Source organism: Akebia trifoliata, chromosome 10 (assembly GCF_017979445.1).
Source record: "Akebia trifoliata isolate Shusen 1 chromosome 10, ASM1797944v1, whole genome shotgun sequence".
NCBI lineage: Eukaryota > Viridiplantae > Streptophyta > Magnoliopsida > Ranunculales > Lardizabalaceae > Akebia > Akebia trifoliata.
This window is the reverse complement of record NC_141384.1, coordinates 28,473,966-28,497,459: the sequence shown is the minus strand read 5'-3', so window position 1 is coordinate 28,497,459 and position 23,494 is coordinate 28,473,966. Positions and strand designations below refer to the sequence as shown.

The window sequence follows — 23,494 nt, the reverse complement described above, 5'->3', positions numbered from 1 at the left end:
AGAAGCATTAGGACCCCAATTGTTACCTTCTTGTGGCATTGGTGCAAATGGACTATTACCTGGAAAGGTCGGGTTGATTTGAGGCCTACTCGCCAAGTGGATATTTTCTCGAGGTTTATTTAATCTAGGTTTCTTTGATCTGGTTGTGTCCCCAAGTTCACTTAGGAATCTACGATGTTTCTGCAAATTTTAGAATTCCAAAGTAAGGTAATGGCATGCATCAATCAATTTAGAGAAATTTTAGGGACTTTCTATTCCTACCACACCAAGAAGAACAATAAAATCATTAAATGCATAATTACTGTAATAATTAGATTTATGAGGTACCTATATGAAAAATATCATATAATTCAGGTAGGAATTAATTGTTAGAATGAACTAAAGACTTGTTACGAAAAGAACGAGTTTTCAGAAATATGGAAAACTCAATCCAAGATGATATGGAACTGAATCACATGAGTGAGTGCCAAACTAAAATCAATAATAAATTTATAATTGGGAAAATAATTAGTAGTGGATATCATTGCAAAGATCTTGGGGACTTATTTAACTAACCAAAAAAAAAAAAGAGCTCTCTATTAAAAATGAGAAAAAATAAATTAAAAAAAAAAAGGCTCAGAAACATGTATTAAAAATTCTAATAAAGATAAAATGAGGAAAATTTAAAAATAATTATGCTAATAATTCATAATTTCACATTTTAAAGTTTATATCTAAATCAGCTCACCAATTGCATTTATTATGATTCTTTATATATGAGTGGCCTATATTTTCAGAGAAAAAAAATTGGTATATGGTTATTTGAAGATACATTTGTCGTCACTTCATTAGCGAGGGAGTTGGAGTTACTCCTCTTCATCGAAGTCAGGAGAGTGGACTCAATTGAATTAAGTCTTAGTGTGGAAACCTACTAAGTGATAACTTTTGAAATTCAAAGAAACCCTACAACTAAAAGTGGGCAGATCATGAAATCTCAGCGATCTTGTAAAAAATAACTTAGAATTGAATCACATCTGTAGTTTCATACTTTCAATTTTCTAACTTTTTATCTTTTTCAAACAAAAACTTATATTTAAAATGTAACAATCACCATCAATATAAAAGCATAACACTGCTCTAAGAACTAGAAATAGAGAAGAACATAAAATAGTGGAAGAAGAATTGAACATTTCCTTCAAATATCACGATCCCTTTCAATGCATAAGCCTTCTAAAGAACTATGTGTGTACATGTATATGTATACGTGTACATGAACATGTGTATGCTTATGCTGCGAAAATAAGAATATATGGCCTAATATGGAAACTCAGTCAAAGAAGATATTAAGCTGAACCACATGAGGATGAGCTTCACATTAATAAATCTACTATACTCAATTTGAATATAAATTAGAAGCAAGAAGCTAAGTGTTTCTATAAAAAAAAATTATTCAAACAAAGTCCGAACAATTAACGTGAATATTTAACAATCCTCTGAATCAATAAAGTTTAGGATGTCATTGCTGAATCCACTAGAAAACTTTTATCTTCATTATTAGAATTGTGATTTTAATCAATTAGTTACCTTTTGGATGATCTTTATTTATCACATTATGATTAATAAATTAATGTGTCACTAACTCTCATAACGAATTATTTATCACATTCGGAAGAATAGAGATGTTTTGGAATGAAAAAAATATTGATGTAATCTAAAAACAAACCTGCAAATGACTCGCCACACTATCACTTGTTAATCCCGGAATATCCATGTGCTTTTGTATTTCCATTGGGGAAGCTGCAAATTCATGACAACAGATCATCATTGTTAGACAAATTGAAGAAATAATTAAATCATCTTGAAAAGGTCGAGTAATATATAGATCTCTTACCGTCAATGCCTAATGTATTTATCGTCTTCAAGAACTTTATATGAAGTTTGTCATTCCAAATCACCTTTGCCTTCTTATTTGTGGGTGAATCTTTGTTACTTTCATCCTCTACATCACTGGACTCTTTGTGCCTCTTCTTGTTCTTCTTCTTTCCCTCTAGTTTCTTACTGTTCTCTTCATGGTTCATATAATCGTATAATTCCTTAGACTCTCCATCGCTTCCCGTCTGTGCCTTTGCTTCTTCAGCATGTTTCGTCCTTATCCTTAACACATGCTGCCAAATATTTTGAGCATCGTTTATCGTAATTGGCTTCCTGAGGAAAAAGCAAGCCCCATTTTCCAGACTCCGAGTCACCACGTTCAGTTTATCGTCCATAGACATCACTACATTTCAAAGAGATCAATACAAGTTAGAAAAAAAATTAATACTCAATAAGGATTAATAATAAGCACATCAAGAACTATTTAATAATTAAAATGGATACGAGAGAAAAATATGGGTGGAAGGGTGATATCATACTTATGACTGGTAGACGATCGATTTCGCAAAAGCTTGAATCCATTCATTCCGGGCATATGGACAATGGTGATGACTATATCGAATCCACTGTTCGTCTCCCGAAGCACTTCTAAAGCATCAATCCCACATCTAACAGCCAATACTGAAAATAGAAGCAAAATAGGCCATCTTAAGAAAGAAGTCCATGATCCAAGCAAAGCATGAAAAAAAAAAGTTGGGAAGTATAGAAATAGGGTCTAGATGGATTTCTAGATGTTTTGTTTGTAAAGATCTACAACATTTAGAAGAGAAAATTTGAAGTCACCATGAATGTAGGGAATAGAAGGCTTAAATAAGTAACAAAAGATCATCATGTAGTACAAGTAAATCAGTCCATGAAAGACATCAAAGGTGTTCAACTTCAAACTTCAAGGATATGGATCTTCTTGGATCCTCCCTCAATAGTGACAATGGAAAGGTTAGCATGTCAGCTCTTCAAGAAGGATTAAATTAAGGGAAAATTAACAGTAACCCATTAAGTGAAGATCCTCTAAGCCTAATTTTAGGAAGCACAGAAGACATCAATTTTAACATTTATTTATTTTTATTTTTTAAAGACAGTAAATAATTACAAATAATGAAATAGGAAAAAAAAAATTTTAATAAAGTGGAAAAAGACAATAAAAAAGAGAGAGAAGATTGTATATGGAGATCTCAGATCATAGATAAATTGTTAGCATGTCATCTCTTCAAGGAGGATTAAAGGAAAATTAACAATACCACATACAGAGAAGATCCTCTAACCCTAGTTTCAGGATGCATGACAAAAGATACCAATTTTAACCAAATAAATAAATAAATTCTTTTAAAAAATAAATTATGTACTAAAATAGAAAAAACAAATAATAAGAGAAAATTTTATGTAGGGTTCAGATCATGGGTACTAGTTATCATATCATCTTCTCAAGAAGGATTAAAGGAAAATTAACAATTTCCCATAAAGAGAACATCTTCTAACCCTAGTTTCAGGAAGACAGAAGTCACCCATTTTTTAACATTTTTTTTTAAACAAAAAAGAAAAAAAGTTAATAACTTACTGAAATAGAGGGAAGAAAAAAAAAAGTACAAACAAGAAGAAGAAGAAGAACTAACAACAGCTGAGATCCTCTAACCCTAGTTTTAGGAAATACAGAAGATACCCAATTTTAAAATTTAAAGAATAAAATAAAAGAATAGATCAATAAAATACTCTTTTTATTTTTTGCTAATCATATTAATAAAACACTCAAATAGGACAAGAAACCCTAGAAAAACTACATATATAAAGAAGAGAAAATTGTATGTAGAGCTCAGATCATGGAAATAAAAACTCTTCTTCTCAAAGATTAACAGCCATAGTAAAAATGTAAAGGAAAAAAGAAAAAACAGGAAACAAAACATAGACATCAAACACCAAAAGAAAAACATCAAATCAGAATTCTTTATCTTTCCCAGTAAAGACAGCCATGATTTCTCCAACTTAGAGTTTAAGTTGACTACTCAACCAAAAACTGCTAAAATAAAAGTTCTATGGAACTGTAAACTGAAATAACGAAATATAAAAATTAATCTAGACTAGTTACCATGATATTTGCTTGTTTTAAGCATCGCTTCGATGATCATAAGACATGTGGGATCATTCTCCACAAGCAACACACGAAGACCTTGAGGAAACGCCATAGTACCACTACTTGATCCCTTTTCCATTGCAGTACCACTACTTGATCCCGTTTCCATTGCTTTCTTACTCATCATGATGATCAGAAAACAATGAAAATGTAGCAAAGAAGATAAACTAAAAGCTCAGGTCACAGACAACTCTCAAAAGGCACAGCTTGTATGGAAGAGAGAATCAAAGGTGGGTATAAATAGGCAATCACCTAATATTATTCTTTTTTATTTAATTTCTTTTTTTTCTCGAATGTTTCCAGTCTGTAAGAAGAAGAATAACAAAATACATTAAAAGCTTTTTAGGAATATTTGCCAACTACCCTAATCTTTCATTTAATAACATGGTCCATTTAATAAATCAAAGCCCGTCAGTGTTTCTTTCAATTTATTTTTAAATAATAATAATCACATTTTACTAGTCATGATTTAGAGAGTAATTACTACATTATTTGGCAATGACTGTTGGGAATTAAAGAGAAGATTGGAGAGAATAATTTTGGATGGAAGAGGTTTTTTATTATTGAACTCAACTTGATTTTTTGGATGATACAAAATGGTGGGAGAACATCTCTATTTATAGGACTCTATGGACAATTCTAGATACACCATAACTTAGATTATTCTAGATACTTCCTACATACCAATTAATAAATGAGTGTTTCTAGAAAATACAAGAGTATTTCTAGTGACTCTAGTAAATAAAAGAAAATTCTAGAAACTCTAGCAATTACAAGATAATTCTAGAAACTCTACCAATTACAAGAAAATTCTAGAAACTCTAGAGACAAACTATGATAAATCAAGTTTATTATTTCAACACCCCCCCTTAAACTTGATTTGTGACTCCAAGAATACCTTGTAATTTGGTAAAAGCTTCTCTCTTGAGTGGCTTGGTAAATATGTCTGCTACTTGATCTTGAGATTTCACGAATTCCAACCTTACTTCCTTTCTTCCAATGCATTCTCGTATATAATGATAACGAGTGTCGATATGCTTACTTCTTTCATGAAAGACAGGATTCTTTGCTAGTGCGAGTGCTGACTTGTTGTCAACACGAATCTCGACAGGCTTTTCTTGTGGTAAATTTAATTCTTTCAACAAGTTTCTTAGCCAGATAGCATGACAAACACATGATGTTGCAGCAACATATTCGGCTTCACAAGTTGATAGTGTGACGATTGGTTGCTTCTTTGACATCCAAGTGAAAGCAGTGTTTCCCATAAAGAACACAAATCCGGTGGTGCTCTTTCTATCATCCAAGTCTCCACCCCAATCGCTATCACTATATCCAACTATCTCATAATTGTTAGAAGATGAATAAAACAAGCCATAGTTGGTTGTACCTTTGATGTATCGAAGTATTCTCTTTGCAGTCTTGAAGTGGGTTGTTGTTGGAGCTTCCAGGTAGCGACTAACGATTCCAACGGCATAGAGAATATCCGGCCTAGTACAAGTTAGGTAGCGCAAACTTCCAATAAGACTTTTATAGAGAGTTGGGTCCACCTTTTCTCCTTCATCATGCTTTGACAACTTGATTCCACATTCCATCGGCGTGCCAACTGGATTAGAGTCATTCATCTTGAACTTCTTAAGCACTTCCTTAGCATAGCCTTCTTGAGTAATGAAGATGCCTTTGTCCTTTTGCTTTACTTCAATGCCGAGGTAGTAAGACATGAGCCCAAGGTCTGTCATCTCGAACTCTTTCGCCATTTCTTTCTTGAACTCCTCAAACATACTCGGGTTGCTACCTGTGAAGATCAAGTCATCCACATACAAGCATACAATCAAAATATCTCCATTTTTAACTTTGATATAGAGTGCATGCTCATATGGACACTTGGTGAAATTCTTATCTTGAAAGTACTTGTCAATTCGAGTATTCCAAGCTCTCGGCGCTTGCTTTAGGCCATATAAAGCCTTCTTCAACCTCAAAACTTTATCTTCATGTCCTTTTACTTCATAGCCCAATGGTTGCTCGATGTAGACTTCTTCTTCAAGGAAACCATTTAAGAAGGCGGACTTTACATCCATTTGGTAGATCTTCCATCTATTTTGAGCTGCCAAAGAAATTATTAATCTAACGGTTTCAAGACGAGCAACAGGAGCAAATACCTCATCATAGTCGATGCCTTCTCTTTGACTATAGCCTTTAGCCACTAATCTTGCTTTGTATCTCTCCACGTCTCCTTTAGCATTCTTCTTCGTCTTGTACACCCATTTTACTCCAATCGCTTTGTGTTCTTGTGGAAGTGTAGCTAGCTCCCATGTGTTGTTCTTTGTGATTGAATTGATTTCTTCATCCATAGCGTCTTTCCATTTCTTGTTTTCTACCGCTTCTTGGTAGCTTAGAGGTTCACAATCACCAAAGAGACACAAAAGAGTGATATCATTTTGATTTTCGGTTACCTCATAAAGTTCTTGTAAGCTTCTTAAGCGTGGCGTCTTCTCATTAGAACTTTCACTTGATGACGAATCTTCATGCAGGTTTCCGATTGGTGAGATCGGTGGAGTAGTAGGCTCTCGAAGTTCTTGTCTTGTCTCTTCTATCCTCGGTTGCTCCATTTCTTCTTCTTCTTCAAAGTAAGGAAGAAAATCATACTCGTCTTCTTGTGTGTTCCAATCCCAAGAATCTTCTTCATTGAACTCTACATCACGACTAATGAGAATTTTCCGGGTAATTGGGTTGTACAACTTGTAGCCTTTGGATCTTGAGTCATAGCCAATGAATACGTACTTCTCACTTTTGTCGTCGAGCTTGGTTCTCTTTTCATCAGGCACATGAACATAAGCAACACTTCCAAAGACTTTGAGGTGAGAAATTCCGGGCTTTCTTCCACTCCATGCTTCTTGTGGTGTCTTCTCATACACACTTCTTGTTGGAGAGCGATTTGCCAAGTAGACTGCACAAGCCACCGCTTCGGCCCAAAACTCCTTGGGCATTCTTTTGCTCTTGAGCATGCTGCGAGCCATGTTGAGTATGGTTCGATTCTTCCTCTCTGCCACTCCATTTTGTTGGGGGGATCTCGGCACCGTTAAGGGACGACGAATTCCATGATCTTCGCAGTACTTTTGGAACTCGTTTGATGTGAATTCTCCTCCTCGGTCAGATCTCATGGCCTTAATAGCAAGACCGCTTTCTTTCTCAACAAGGACTTTGAACTTCTTGAAATTCTCGAACACCTCCGACTTCTCCTTTAGGAAGTAAACCCACGTTTTCCTTGAAAAATCATCAATGAAAAGGAGAAAGTATTTGCTCTTACCAAAAGAGTTTGGTTTAATTGGTCCACAAACATCGGTGTGTACGAGCTCGAGCGGCTTTGTAGCTCTTGATGATGACTCCTTCGGAAAGCTTCTCCGGGATTGCTTCCCAAGCAAACATCCTTCGCAAAGCTGATCGGGTTTGTTGATGCATGGTAGACCTCTCACCATCTCCTTCTTTTCCAAAAGTTCGAGCCCGCCAAAATTGAGGTGTCCAAAGCGTAAATGCCATAACCATGACGAGTCATTATAGCAAGCTTTTAGACACATTGGAACATCGTATTGAATGTTCAAGAGGAACATTCTATTTTTTGACATGGGCACCTTGGCAATCAAATTACTTTTACTGTCTCTTAAGAAAAGGTTATTTTCTTTTAAGTGAATATCATACCCTTTCTCTAGCAATTGACCCAAGCTCAAAATATTATTCTTCATGTTGGGCACAAAATAAACATTTGAGATGAATTGATGGCCTCCATTTTTTAAGCGTATGAGAATTTTACCTTTGCCTTTCACGGGTATTTTTGATTCATCTCCAAAGGAGACATTCCCTCCTATCGCTTCATTGAGCTCCACGAACATTTTTCTTTGTCCACACATGTGATTGCTAGCGCCGGTGTCAAGATACCATTTATTTTCTTGGCCTTCATCTTTGTCTTTGCAAGCTAGCAGCAACGTACCTTCTTCTCTACCTTTATCTTCGATGAAATTGGCCTTTTCTTCGACCTTGCTTGGCAATCTACACTCGGAGGCATAGTGACCGAACTTATTGCAATTATAGCATTTGATGTGAGATTTGTCGTTCCTTGACCATGAGTTGCTTCTTCCGTGCCCTCTTGTTGCTTGTGGATTTCGACTTCTTTCTCCGTTGTTGAAGTAATTAGAGTTGTTGGAATTGTTGAAGTTGTTGTTGAAGCCGCCCCTTCCTTCTTTTCCTCGTCCACGTCCACGTCCTTGGCCACGTCCTCTTCCTCTTTGATTTCTATTATTTCCAAAATTTTCTTCCTTCAAGTTGAGTTGTAGTAGTTGCTCTATAGTCTCCTTTTGCTTCTTTTTCCTCTTTTGTTTTTCCTCATAGGCTTGTAAAGAACCCATGAGTTGCTCAACTGTCATGGTTTCTAAATTTTTATTTTCTTCAATGTTCGTAGCAATGAATTCAAAATTTGGATTCAAAGTACGAAGAATTTTCTCCATAACTTTCACTTCACTAATATCTTCACCATTTCTTCTTAGTTGATTAACAATGGCCAATACTCTAGCAAAATAATCAGAAATTAATTCAGATTCCTCCATAAATAAAAGTTCAAACTCACCTCTAAGAGTTTGAAGACGAATCTTTTTAACTTGCTCGACTCCTTTGTTGCAAGTTTGAAGCTTCTCCCACGCTTCTTTGGCCGTAGTTGCATTTGAGATCTTCTCGAATGCATCTTCATCTACTGCTTGATAGATGAGATAGAGAGCTTTCTTGTCTCTCTTTCTTGAATCCCTCAAGGCTTCCCGCTGGGTTTGGGAAAGAGCAACATCGTCTTGCTCCTTATGGCCTTTCTCGACAACTTCCCACACATCTTGAGCTCCTAGTAACGCCTTCATCTTAATACTCCAATTGTCATAGTTGCTCTTGGTGAGCATTGGAACTTGGAAGGGGACCATTCCTCCACTTGCCATTTTTCTTCACGAACCTGGCTGCTCTGATACCACTTTGTTGGGAATTAAAGAGAAGATTGGAGAGAATAATTTTGGATGGAAGAGGTTTTTTATTATTGAACTCAACTTGATTTTTTGGATGATACAAAATGGTGGGAGAACATCTCTATTTATAGGACTCTATGGACAATTCTAGATACACCATAACTTAGATTATTCTAGATACTTCCTACATACCAATTAATAAATGAGTGTTTCTAGAAAATACAAGAGTATTTCTAGTGACTCTAGTAAATAAAAGAAAATTCTAGAAACTCTAGCAATTACAAGATAATTCTAGAAACTCTACCAATTACAAGAAAATTCTAGAAACTCTAGAGACAAACTATGATAAATCAAGTTTATTATTTCAACAATGACTTTGATGGGTATTTTGGATCGAAATATCCATCATTTTTTTATATTAATAATAATCACATTATCCACGTATTTGGATCCACGACCCAGTTTTATACGAGTTTTTGCATAAATTATCTATCACGTAGCCTCTTCTTAAATGAAAAATAAAACAATAATTCCAACGGGTATAAAAAAGAAATAATTCCCATGCAATTTTAATTTTTAATTTTTTTTTTTTTAATTACAATTACCATTATGTTTGATAAATAGTAATTTATTCTGCTTATGTTCTTACCACTTTTGATATATGAGATACAATTAATTTTCATTAGAATTAAATGGAGGATGAGGGCCTTATCAATGGTCTGATGTGTCCGCAGTCTCACCATTATGGTCCACTAAGAAACGCTATGCCTCTGCTTTAAATACATCCAAATTTGCTTATTTGGAGATTAGTCCTCTGTAGCAAGACCCATTTGCTTGTATTTAAGGCTGAGAAACAGTTTCCTTAGAAATCCAACACTACAGCCCTCTAAATTGCTTTGAAAAACTCAGATAAAAAAAAAAATCGAAAAATATTATTTTTTTATTTTGATCCAAGGTTTTGAAAATGAACAACTACCAAACTTTCACATAACTCTCAAACTTAAAATTAAATCGAAAAATATATATTTTTATCAGTTCATAGAATTTTATCCTCTACAACTTTGAAGCATTGGATCATGTTTTTAAATACCATAAGTTGAGTCCAAGGACCCCTAGTGATGGTGAAATTCTTACTAACTTAATAAGACAAGTTGACTCTTTTAAGATAAGCATCAAACCGATATTTTAAAGGGGGATTTTCTGAAAAAAAAGGGGGGAGGGGGGCAAATAGAATAAAGGGAGGTTGGATACCGTAAATAAATGTGAGTAATTGAACGTGTGGGCCACTATCCAAACCACTCAAAGGGTAGGGACACTTCATTAATGAAAGGCCAAAATCAAATCAATTAAAAGCCAATCGTTGATAAAATATCCATGTTTTATTTTATTATCTCGAGACGGAGGAACAAGATTCATCGTGAGGGACTCTAATTTTTTTATGATGGTGATGAGTTGGTGGGCCACAGGTTTGAGTGCACTGGGGATGATGAACCACATCATACAAGATCATAGTTGAACAATTTTTTTACCAAAAATGGTTTGCATATAGGGACACGAGTTTCTCAGGATTTTGACATAAATGTCAAAGATTTAGATATTTAATAAGGTGAGAAAAGGTTGAACCAATCATTGGTTGGTTCAGGGTATGTAGGGCCTTGTAAAATGAATCCTATAATTTTGAAGAAATCCTCCTTCGTTGCAAGACATGTGGCTTTTTAAATTTATTTTACTACCCTACATTTCTACTAAAATTTGGAATACCTCCTTATAATTGCCACGTGTGATTCAATGGAGAAGGTTTCTTCAAAATTTTGAAACGGCCTATCCACTTCACAGTTTTTTGCCTGGAAAATGACTGTACTCTAGAAACAATAACTTTAAAGAAGAGTGTTTGGGTGCAAGAATAGAACACGTTTATCCGAGTACACATTTGCTATTAACAAATTTTTGTGCTAACCTGATGAACCAATGGCATGATGCCATGTGTATTACAAAATTACCTAACATGAAAACTTTTAACTTTTGCAATACACATGGCATCATATCATTGGTTCATCTGCTTAACACAGAAATTTGTTAATACCAAATACGTACTCCACTTATCTTATAATAAAGGAAAACAGTTGATTGTTTGATATATGGACAAGCAGATTTAAGTTGGTATCAATGGGTACACATTTAACTCTAACTAAACTGAAATTGAACATTATAACTCAATTTTAGATTATTTTTGTAGGGGTGGTGGAGCAACTGGATTTTGTAGCTCATATTAAAGGAACACTTCATTAATGGAAGGGCAAAATCAGATCAATCAGAAGCCAATCTTTGATAAAATATCCAAGTTTTAATGATGGTCATGAGTTGGTGAGCCACAAGTTTGAGTGCAATGGGGATGATGAACCACGTGATACAAGATCATAGTTGAACAATTTATTTACCAAAAATGGTTTGCATAGAGGGACACGAGTTTCTCGGGATTTTGTCATAAATGTCAGAGATTTAGATATTTAATGAGGTGGAAAAAGGTTGAACCCATCATTGGTTGGTACAGGGTATGTAGAGCCTCATAAAATGAATCCTATAATTTTGAAAAAATCCTCCTCATTACTAGACGTGTGGCTTTTTGAATTTATTTTACTTCCCTACATTTCTATCAAAATTTGGAATACCTCCTTAAAATCGCCATGTGTGATTCAATGAAGAAGGTTTCTTCAAAATTTTGAAACGGCCTATCCACTTCACAATTTTTTGCCTGGAAAATGACTATACTCTAGAAACAATAACTTTAAAGAAAGGTGTTTGGGTGTAGGAATAGTACACGTTTATCTGAGTATACATTTGTTATTAACAAAGTTATGTGCTAAGCTGAGAACCAATGGCATGATGTCATGTGTATTGCAAAATTATCCAACATGAAAATTTTTAATTTCTGTAATACACATGGCATTATGCCATTAATTCATCAGCTTAACATAAAAATTTATTAACAACAAATATGTACTCCGCTTATCCTATAATAAAGGGAAAATAATTGATTGCTTGATATATGGACAAGCAAATTCAAGTGGGTACCTATGGGTACACATTTTACTTGAACTGAACCAGAATTGAACATTATAACTCAATTTTAGATTATTTTTGTAGGGGTGGTGGAGCAACTGGATTTTGTAGCTCATGGTACACGGACACTTCATTAATGGAAGGCCAAAATCAGATCAATTAGAAGTTAATCTTTGATAAAATATCCAAGTTTTATTTCATTATCTCGAGACGGAGGAACAAGATTCATCCTAGGGGACTCTAATTTTTTTATGATGGTGATGAGTTAGTGGGCCACAAGTTTGAGTGCACTAGGAGTGATGAACCACGTCATACAAGATCATAGTTGAACAATTTATTTACCAAGAATGGTTTGCATACAAGGACACAAGTTTCTCGGGATTTTGTCATATATGTCAGAGATTTAGCTATTTAATTAGGTGGGAAAAGGTTGAACCAATCATTGGTAATTGGTACAGGGTACGTAGGGCCTCGTAAAATGAATCCTATAATTTTGAAGAAATCCTCCTCATTAAGAGATGTGTGGCTTTTTGAATTTATTTTGCTTTCCTACATTTCTATCAAAATTTGAAATACCTTCTTAAAATTGCCACGTGTGATTCAATGGAGAAGGTTTCTTCAAAATTTTGAAGCGACCTATCCACTTTACATCTTTTTACCTGGAAAATGACTGTACTTTAGAAACAATAACTTTAAAGAAGGGTGTTTGGATGCAGGAATAGTACATGTTTATCCGAGTACACATTTGTTGTTAACTAATTTATGTACTAAGCTAATGAACCAATGGCATGATGTCATGTGTATTGCAAAATTACCTAACATGAAAATTTTTAACTTTTGCAATACATATGGCATCATGTCATTGGTTCATCAGCTTAACAAAGAAATTTGTTAACAACAAAAACGTACTCCGCTCATCTTATAATAAAGGGAAAATAGTTGATTGCTTGATATATGGACAAGCAAATTCGAGTGGGTATTAAGGGGTACACAGTTAACTCGAACTGAACCGAAATTGAACATTATAACTCAATTTTAGATTATTTTTGTAAGGGTGATGGAGCAACTAGATTTTGTAGCTCAGATTACATTTGACTCTCATTGGAAGAATTTCATTACTACCATAATAAGATTTTAAGCCTTAGTAAAGATAGTTTTGCTCAAATGGATTACCATATCAACTATCCAATGTCACAGACCTCTAAGTTTCGTAAAAAAAATTTAGATAAAATAATTTCTTTTCGAATTTGATTATTTTGCAAATTGACGGTTACCGAGTTTCAATAAGATGAGATGGTGGGCCACAAGTCACAGTGCATTGGGGTTGATGCACCTCATCATACAAAATCACCGTTGCTATCCCCAAGAATATTAGTTACGAAAAAAAGTATGCATTTAATGACAGATATCGTCATAAAAGCACTTTTTGTGTCGGAAATTCAAAGACATTTATTGAGGAACAAATGCTAGACCAATCATTGGAAATATTATAGGTAGGTAAGGCTTAGCCCAAACTAAAAATTGTTGTTTGGATCCTCGAACTCCAAAAACTAATAACTTTTAACGAGTGTTAGGTGCAAGAGTAGTATATGCTTATCCTAAAACAAGGCTTAATTTGTCAACCAATTGCATTTGGACCAATTATGGAGCAAGTAATTTCACTTCTAATAATGCCCTTAATAGTTTGATTTATTGGCACTGTTACTTTTCAAATTTTTGTCATGTTGACACTTGGAAACTCATTAATGGAGTATTGTGCATTGATCTAATATAATAAGATATATTATGATTTACTTTATCATGTTTAAGAGGATTAGATTCAATTTGGTGAAATAGAGTTGATCTCTCGTTCAGATTCTTTACTGTCATTTTACACACGTGTAGAGAATGACAGTCGAATATCCTTATTTGAGGTTAACCATATCCTACCAAATCTAATCCTAATCTAGTCTAATCTAATCTTCTTGATTTGATAAGGTTTATCATATTACACGTCATTTACAAATCATTTATCTCTCGTTAGACTAGTTTAGGATTAGATTTGGTGAGATAGAGTCACGTGAGGATTAATTCTCTACTTTTATTTTATAAAGTCGTGATAATATGACGTCCCCTCTAACGCACGCCCCCATCACAGAACCGTAGATAAGTTGCCTCAGGATACACAAGAAAAAGATTTATGATTATGCGTGTCCCAAGGTAATTGATCTATGATTCTATGAAGGGGTGTTAGAAAATCATTACACTCACTATGTGAAAACTGGAAAATTCGACATAAAATTTTGATAAGCCAAACCCCATGAATTTTAGAAATTGAATTTTGACGGTTTAGGACCGTCGAAATTCTTGATATTCCCAGATTTGACAGCTTAGAGCTGTCAAATTTCTCTCATCCTTCATTAATTTGATAGTTTCAACCCGTCAAAAAAAAAAATTGACAGTGAAAAATTTAACGCCAATTCGACTTCTTGATCCGTCAAATTTGGGTTTTTTTCACATTGTGACTATTTTATATATATGTAGAGAATGACAATAGAAAATCTTACTGAGAGAAAAACTCTACGTCATTAAATCTACTCTTAATCTAATATTTTATACACCTTTTTTTTTTGTTAATGGGGTTCCAGACCGTAGGCCCAACTAGTAAGAACGAGGCAATGGACTCTTAGAGCACCATATCTCACCCAAATCCCTTGGGTACATACAATACCCCACAAACCACAAATACCAGATAAGTAGGGAAAAATCCTTGTGCGTGGCCAACGAGCGGGTTTGAAATCCAGACCTCTTCCTTTTTTAAGGGATGTCTTGGCCATTGTGCCCAATGCTCATTGGTTGTTTTATAAACATTATTACAATGCATCATAACATAATATGGCATTACACTTCAATGTTAATATATCTCATTTTGATGTGAAAAATTAAGATATCCTTTTAAGAAAGACTAAGTAAAATCGTATAAAGTATCATTACTCATAAATAAAAGTGCTTGGATCCTTAGAAACTGTATTATGGTAATGAATAATTTAATTAAGGTGTTAACATATCTATTTTAACTTCTCATCTTTTTGTGAAGTAGATTTTCAATCACCTCTCTTAGATTTTCGTGTAATTTGTTTCATAATACATACTTCATATTTGACTATTGAAACAATTTGCATGTCTAATTCTTCTTCCGTTACGTTTGTCTCCGACTTTTAAGGGAATAATAAGCTTTCACCTAATAATAATTTCTAAATTAAATTTTTGATTGTATTCATGGAATTTTTATTTTCATATAATCATTTCATTGTAGTCTAATGTCCAAAAGCTGGTGTCTCAAACACGTTGCTATCATACACTTGACACACGTGTGTCTAGGTATAACACTGATGAGCACCTTGTTAGTTTTAAATTTCGTCCGAGACCAAGACCATGATGGCTCACCCGAGTCATCTCGATATCGTCCATGAATGAGAAGGATAGATAAGGCACCACATAAAAAATATCACAAGACAAACAAGATGACTCAGACGATATTTTGGAAATCTTGGTTGAGTCAGTTAAACTTGTCCAAATCAACTGGGATTTTGTATATTTTAATTAAAATAATTAATTTTTTTAAAATTTTTTAAATTTATTATCTAAATAAAATATGATTTTATGATTAAACATTCTCTGATCCACCTAATTTATAATTATTTTCATCTAAATATATATACGAATAAATAATTTTAAATAGAGTTAAATGGTTTGTCTCATCAGAGATGATGAGATGACTCGTCTAAGACAACTCGGTCTCATCCATGAACGAGACAAGACGTCAAACCAAGTTTTGAAACCATGGTCATACATCGAGTGAAATAAAGTGGCAATATCAACTTCTTTTGACCTGATTATCGAAGAATCATGAAATCATGATTATTTCCAAGGGATTAATGTGATCTTAGAGATGGGAGAGAATCTTATGATGTAGTTGTTAAACTAATTCTATTATCCTTTACTGGTTTGCAATATCATATTCTTAAATAAGACACAAAAACTAATCATTATAAATACCTCATAAAGAAGAAAATTTTAAAACTAATAAGAAAACTTGGATTTTTAGGAATGGGAGGTGTTCAAGGAGGCCGACTTTGAAGGAACCCTCCTCGTTATCAGACATGTGGTGTTTTGCATTTATTTCACACCCCTATATTTCCACCAAAATTTGAAACACCTCATTAGAAATGTCACGTGTAATCCAATGGAGAGGGTTGCTTCAAAATTTTGAAGTTGGCTGTCCGCTTCAAAGTTTTTTCCGTATTCAATAGCCATATGCAAAACCAAACATTGCCCCAAAATAATTTAATGAATTAACTCACAAAAGTGGTAAAAAAAAAAAAAAAATTGAAGAAAAACTTCTGATTAGAAGTTTGGACTTTTGAAAAGAGTGTTCATACTCTAATTAGAAAGTCTTCACTCGATCAATACACGGCTGGCGTGTTACAGACACAGAACCATAAATCTGTTTTATTGGGATACACAAATGCACATCTTTTATAAAGATGTGCATTTGTGTATCCCGAGAAAACAGATCTATGGCTCCATATCATTAACATGTCAGCCGAGTATTGACCGAGCACAGACTTTCTAGTAAGAAAATCATTATTCTTTTGAAAAAGATGCCTAAGATTTTTATTTAATTTTTTTTTTTTTTCACAATTATTCTTCAACTATGCGTCTTTCGTTTTGATAAAGAGCAAAAAGCCTTAAACAAAGCTCGAATCTGTGTGGGCTCGGTTGGACCTTGGAAAGATCAAGCCCGATAGAGGTTTGGGCCGGAAAATTCAAGCCCGATTGGGTTAGGACTCAACGAAGCCCAGCCCCAACACACAGTTTGACAGCCCTACTGATCGTTAGAAAAACCTGTGCTTTTGACCGTACATTCGATGTTTTTTCAAACATAGTTGAAGATTTAAATGTCCAAGAGTCCAACTAGAATGATCTTCAGCATCCACGTTTCAAAACTCATAAATTTACTGAGTGTTTGGATGCAGGAATTGCATATGCTGATTAGGACTTAAAAGGGGTCGGATTTGGACCAGATATGAGTACATCCATATCCAAATCCAACAAGCTAAACCATATCTGAATCATTTTGTGTTTTATCAAACCCATACCCAGATCCGATCCGACCAAAAGTAATTGATTCGGGTCAGATAATTCTGAACCATTCAATATTATTTCAAGAGAGGCCTTGGCCATTGTGCCCAACACTTGTCGGTTGAAAAAAAATATACCTTGAAAAATATAAATAAATAAAATAACTTACAAAGTAATATATCATTCAGATCTAGGAGGATATAGGGATGCATCTATCCAATCCTGATCCGACTCAGGTCTAGGGATATCAACCCATATCCAACCCATTTTTTAAATTCAAATATGCTTGATAACCAAACCCACTAAATTCCGATTCGGATCACTTGCATTTCAGATAAAATCCGACCCAGTGTAAGCCCTAACGCTTATCATAGGAAAAATATATAAATGAAATCCAAGCTTCAAAAAGTTAAAGTTTTATATAGCATATAAATTTATTAAAAATATTTTCAATTTATATTACAAAATTTATTAAATTTATTCTAATTAGTAAGAAATATCTTAAATTAATGAATAGAGTCTAAGAGATACGAAAGGATGTTTCCGAGCGATTACAATAACTAAGTAAAAAAATGGTCAATTATTTATCTTTCTACTATTACAAGAATCAAATGTTTCATTTTATCCCGGAAAAATCATCTCTCTCTCTCACCAATGTCTTTGTCATCTGATTCAATAGCATTTCGTTATATAAGAACAGATTTAATAAATACCAATAACCCACAAATAGAATATAAGAATAGGAATAAGTTTCGTTCCAAGATAAAAGAGAAATAACTTTCGAAAATCGTCACCATTCAATGGAAAAAAAAAATTGTAAATTTTGAGTCTCCATCATCATCAACGCATTATCCCAATTACTACATAATGGCTAATAATCTGATTTCCATTTAAAACTATAAATATACCATCAATCATATTATCGAAGATCAATGATCTATAGGCCAGTCTTCAGCTGCTCAAATAAAACCCACAAAACAATCCCAATTACAGTGTCCCTAACCAAATTCTTGAGAAGAGTATCAATCCAACCATTAGAATTGTCATTGGATGCTCTCTTACCAACAAGGTCGCGGAACCGTAAGTCTCCTAGATCCGATATTAGAGCATATATCACTCCATTCATGTGACCCTTTCCGATAACTCCCACTACTTTCTTACAGTTATTCACAGCTTTGCTCCTCTTCAAAGACCATGCAAGATACTGAAAGAATGGTGACACACAACACAAGCCATGCAATGCAACATGTTGAAATATTAAGACATGCGGGAAGATGATAAGGATAAAATAAATAAATAAATAAAAATGCACGCTTTGTACGACTTCATCTATGATGAAATAAAACATAAGTAATAGAAATCTCCAAGGATTGTTTATCGGGGGAACGGAAAAAAGAAGGGAAACCCACTTGTGTGACGCCATAAGGATTTCTTTATTTCTAGACAAACTCTTCTTGAAAAGAAATGTTTCTCTTTTTACATAAACAACATATTATACGAAGAATAAAGTGATTGATATGAAAAACATGGGGAAAATAAGCTACCGTGTCACGCTCATGTATAAGAGGCAGCAGAAGTGATGGATATGAAAAGCTCAGCTGTCGGTATAGATGAAAAGGACCCTCATCTATTTCAGGTTCCTACAACAAAATAGAAAGGCAATTTATTGTCACATTTGTTTTTTATGGAATAATATGATCTGTAACCATGTTGTATAAATGAAAACAGTTATGTAACAATGAAAGAACATATAGCTCAGACTTTAATAGAAGTCTAGAAATGCATAAATCAAAATTTTTTTTTTTTTTTTTAAATAAAACTGATTCATTAGAAATGGTGGCCGAGTAGGCCAACCCGAAAAGATACATAAGAGAGAATTTCAACCCTATTTTTCGTTCTGTTTTTTGGTTGGAAATGCGGTAAAGAACTCACAACCTCGTGGTTGTCATTGATTCTTCAACATTAGTTCAAAGTGTAAAGATATATGATCACCTACACTTAGTAGATACCTAGTTGTACTAATAGTTGTTGGTTAGATAAAACTCAGATTAGTTAGGACTTTGAATTATTTCTCTGAAGCTTTTGGTTGAATTTCCTACAACTAAGTAGATTGTATCTATTTAAACCTGATTATCTGCTCAGCCAAAGATTGATCTCAAGGTATATGTAATCGGGAAGTGAAAATCACCACCACATTAAATATCTAAATTTTAAATTAGTAAAACAAGATTATAGAAAGCATGTAGAAATCAGAAAACTAACATATTGAGAAAAGTCTTAAATAAATAGACAAAATGCATGAACTGTTTTCATCCCAACCAATAAATGTTGCATCTAACATATCCACTTTGATAGTAAATGTAGAGGAGAGAGAAACCTTCAACGTGCTCCTAGACATATCAGACGATGGAGAAGTTATTCCACGAAGAACCAAAACAACCAAGCTTAGTTTCTCATTCCATTTGAGACAATTCCAAGCCCGTTGAAGCTGCAAAAAATAGAATAGCCACATGTCACTAAACCAATCATCTTGAAACTAGCTGTGGAGATCAATTTTAAAGAATAATCACTCGTTCGTGCTCGGTATTTAAAAATTCAATTAATCAGAAATACCCCAAAATCTTACTTCGTGAAAAAGTACATACAGTTATCTCAATTGGCCGATCCCCCAAAACTAGTTGAGCTCCAACCTCTTCAGAAGCTTTCCGAGCAGCACGAAACTACATATTGAGTAAAGAAATTCCATTAAAGGCATATTGAATAACAAAGAAACCATTGTTAATAAATGAGCACCTCATCCCCAAAAGACCGATTGGCATCTGAAGCAATTTTTGAGGAGAAAACTGCCAAAAGCAACCGTAATGCCAGAGCAGTTTGTCCTCCTGTCAACGTTGATACAATAACTATCACCAATTTCAATAATATAACATTGTCCAAGTTCTCCTATTATCATATTTTCACTAAATTTGAAAAAAAAAATTAACACTTACCCAAGTTTATGCTACGACCAATTGCACCAAAAAATCCAGACCCACTCAAAGAGAACATATTCGACTTCAAATTTGGGCCGGTCTCATCATCATTTGAAGTGTACATAATCCCAGCTCTGAAAATAAACTCTGTAACAACTGAACTTAGGCAGTGGGATTTAAAAAGTAGGACTAATATACAGAGAAGATCAATCCTTTTTGGCAGTATATTATCCACTAGTCTTCACTGTTGTTCCACTAATTTAAGTTTTTCATTCTCTAAGAAATTATAACAAAAAACCGATTCTTCAAACATTTCATGTAAATCACACGGTTATTTTGGCAGCATTTGATATGGTGAAAATATGGAAATTGATACAACTTCAGGTCAAATTACGTAATCAGATACAATTTCAAAATATTTATGTATTCAGATAAATTTATACATCCGTGTAAAAACTTTTGTAGTCAGATAAATTTATTTTGATATCTAAATATTTTTAAAACGTAACCCATTGCATAATATTTTAGGATGTAGGACAAGTCGTAGAAGAATTCATGGAACGCTCGGATCACCAAAAGTTCAAGCAAAATAGCTGAACGCAATAGAGGAAATCATGGGTCCACATTGACTTTTCATTTTTAGGCCAAATTCCTTCGTTTAAACCACTTTTTAGCCAATTTTCCACTTTAGGACTATTCCCATTTTGGTAATAAATTTAGTTATAGAAGTAAGAATCACTCACAGTCAGTTCCACCACACTTATAGGGTTTAAGCTTAGTTCGTTTTTGCTATTTTTTTAATTTATTTTTGGATTTTTTTCATGTTTTTATTAAGAATAGAACTTTTTTCTATAAATAGGATTGTAGCTGCAATGCAAAGACATCTCCGAATTATTAAATTTCTCTTTAAGAGTTCTCTTTTCTGGTGGATTCCAATTTTAAAACAATCTTTGATAATCTAGAGTTCAATTTTGCTAATTTATTTTATAAATAAAATTAACTAAGGCATTTGTAATGTAGAGAATGGATTGAATGCTTATCTACCACACCAAAAGATTATCAAAATATAAATTCTTCTTCATTTCCGAAAATTGAACTTAAACATATAAAATTAAATTACTCTTGCCTGCTTCGACAGAGCTCAACCACGATATTGTCTGGCTTCACAGCTCGAATTACTCTCTCAACAGCCATGGCGGATTCTTGGGAGATATGATTGGTCCCGATTAACCAGATCTCTTCTGGTTCAACAAATTCGGTTCTCCATATAGGAACAGGACCGAAATTCCTCTTTTCGATGAGAACTAAGTTCCCATTCTCAACCAAATCCAGTAATTCTGGATGCAATTTTGCAAATTTGGTGATGGAGTCATTTGAGATTTCTGATCTGAAATCGAATTCAGGTGGAGGAGCTTTGATCGAAACGCGGGGGGTTTTGATAGCTAGGGTTCTTGGGAAATTAAGGAGATGAGATTTGAGGGAGATAGAACGCTGGAAATTATAAAAACTGAAAAGAGAGAAATTGTAGGTCAAGGTTTCCATGAGAGAGAGAGAGAGAGAGAGAGAGGGAGCTCTGTGGTACGTATGACTCATAAGTATCAGATAATGAAACAAACTCCCAACGGTTCTGGTTTGATCTTTAAGAGCTGCTAATGGCACTCCAAAATTTACTTATTACACCCTAATAGAATAAAAATGTAAATGGATGACAATAAGTAAAAGTGGGTGCCAATAGAAAATCCTTTTCCATTTTTTATACAGATGATTTCTATTTGTTTGATTTTGGATTTTCTATAGGCATAATCCTAATTGTAAACTGTTAGAATGATATGACACATCATATATGGGAGTCCAATTTATGCACTATATAAGAAGAAGGCAACCAACACTTTTATGACCATGGTTTATAGGTGAAGTTCTGCCTGTGAGTTTGCTTCTGGGCGTTCGGTATTTGTTGATTAAGTCATCTAGGTCATATGATTTTGTTTGTGCGCTTCGTTCGGGATTCCTTCTCTAATGATCACAGTTTTGAGGTTGTGTTAGGCCCATGGACCTTAATATGGTATCAGAGTTAGATCCATCAATTTATGGATGTGTAGAAGCATTTTTTTGGCTTTGCACGTAGTGTCCCACGTGAGGGAGAGTGTAAGAACGATAGTCTCACTTCGCATGGGAGAATCCAATCCATGCAATATATAAGGAGAAGGCACCTTATGACCATGGTTTATAGGTGAAGTTCTGCTTGTAGGTCTACTTTTGGGTCATTCGTTGTCTATCTAGACTAATTAAGTCATCTGACTCTATCTATGCATTCCGCTCAAGTTCCCTTCTCTGTTGATCATGATTTTGAGATTGAGTTAGGCTCATGGACCTTAATGACAATTATTGAAATTATTTGAATGTGTTATAATGCTTTACAACGTTGAAGTACTAACTTGAAACAAACATTTTTAATCTTTAAATGGATGAGTTTTAATCTTTAATTAGGGTGTGATAAATAATTTTAGAAATAGGGATGTAATAAGCAGAAGTTGGGTTGCCAAAAGGAGCTTCCTAACTTTTTGGTTTTTTTAGACTCCCTTAGAAATGAAAAAATTGGATTTCCCTCCTTGAACCTTTGACTGCCTAGTCAACCAAGAGTTGGGTAACTAACTTACTACCTATCATTTTATAAGCCACTTCATAATAATTTGGGCCTGGGAATACTTTACAAGCCAATGATTATGAGACATCATTGAAACAAGTTAGATTTTTGATGTGTAGGTCAATTGAAGATGGGCTACATAGCCAAAAAGCCCATGGATCAATAATAGTGCATGGGGAGTAGTAAAGAAGCTACAAAACTCACGAATCTAGATTCCTTCATTAATTGGGTCTGGACTCCTTACATGATTATAACTTGAGGGAAAATGCTGAAATGACAAAAATAATTTACTGCGATTCTCACAAGTCAGACGTGGGATGTGCATATAACCATAGATGTATTTTCTCGCAATACGAGTAAAAATCATCTATGGTTATGTATGCATGTCCACGTCAGAATTGTGAGAATCACAGTAAATCCTATGTCACCCCAACGCGACTCTAACAGGTGTTGTGCTGAGGTGACACTGGAGATACGATTATATGCGCACCTCCATGTCAGAAATGTGAGAATGGCAGTAAATCCAATGTCACCCCAGCATTAGTGTTATAACTTATGTTACCTAGTTTCTTGGTTTGCTGCGATCAAATTTGTGTTCGTGGTTCATGATTTATCACTGCTATGGTTTGCAGAGTCTGATGATAGTAGTTAATAAAAGTTTTCTCTT

General features: G+C 34.2%; 2 protein-coding genes across 4 annotated transcripts; both read right to left on the bottom strand.

Moving 5' to 3' along the window:
* Positions 1 to 1,832: 1,832 nt before the first annotated feature.
* LOC147393613 (two-component response regulator ARR14-like) lies at positions 1,833 to 4,145 on the bottom strand. Its single transcript, XM_086455134.1, has 3 exons — positions 3,992 to 4,145; positions 2,356 to 2,532; positions 1,833 to 2,254 (listed from the first exon to the last, which is right to left on the bottom strand). Exons 1-3 carry the CDS (start codon positions 4,143 to 4,145, stop codon positions 1,833 to 1,835), a joined length of 753 nt encoding a protein of 250 aa, XP_086311260.1.
* A 13,827-nt stretch (positions 4,146 to 17,972) lies between these two features.
* On the bottom strand, positions 17,973 to 21,774 carry LOC147393612 (TraB family protein). 3 transcript variants are annotated; one of them, XM_086456933.1, is made up of 7 exons: positions 21,310 to 21,774; positions 20,202 to 20,317; positions 20,005 to 20,114; positions 19,857 to 19,931; positions 19,589 to 19,699; positions 18,756 to 18,851; positions 17,973 to 18,415 (listed from the first exon to the last, which is right to left on the bottom strand). In XM_086456933.1, the coding sequence occupies exons 1-7, from the start codon at positions 21,723 to 21,725 to the stop codon at positions 18,149 to 18,151; spliced, it is 1,191 nt and encodes a 396-aa protein (XP_086313059.1). In that variant the 5' UTR covers positions 21,726 to 21,774; the 3' UTR covers positions 17,973 to 18,148. The 3 variants fall into 3 exon arrangements, with proteins under 3 accessions (XP_086313059.1, XP_086313060.1, XP_086313061.1); XM_086456934.1 differs by having other exon boundaries at positions 20,202 to 20,330; positions 21,310 to 21,448; XM_086456935.1 differs by having other exon boundaries at positions 20,005 to 20,093; positions 20,202 to 20,330; positions 21,310 to 21,448.
* Positions 21,775 to 23,494: the final 1,720 nt, after the last annotated feature.

Bases quoted from the DNA above. Each gene is read 5' to 3' on its own strand.
- LOC147393613 (XM_086455134.1), bottom strand. From the start codon at position 4,145: ATGGAAACGGGATCAAGTAGTGGTACTGCAATGGAAAAGGGATCAAGT. The intron at 2,533-3,991 runs GTAACTAGTCTA...TTCTATTTTCAG, and splicing joins TAAAACAAGCAAATATCATG to TATTGGCTGTTAGATGTGGG. The intron at 2,255-2,355 runs GTATCCATTTTA...TTTGAAATGTAG, and splicing joins TCCACCCATATTTTTCTCTC to TGATGTCTATGGACGATAAA.
- LOC147393612 (XM_086456933.1), bottom strand. From the start codon at position 21,725: ATGGAAACCTTGACCTACAATTTCTCTCTTTTCAGTTTTTATAATTTC. The intron at 20,318-21,309 runs GCAAGAGTAATT...GTTTATTTTCAG, and splicing joins GTTGAGCTCTGTCGAAGCAG to AGCTGGGATTATGTACACTT. The intron at 19,700-19,856 runs GTATGTACTTTT...TATTTTTTGCAG, and splicing joins ATCGGCCAATTGAGATAACT to CTTCAACGGGCTTGGAATTG.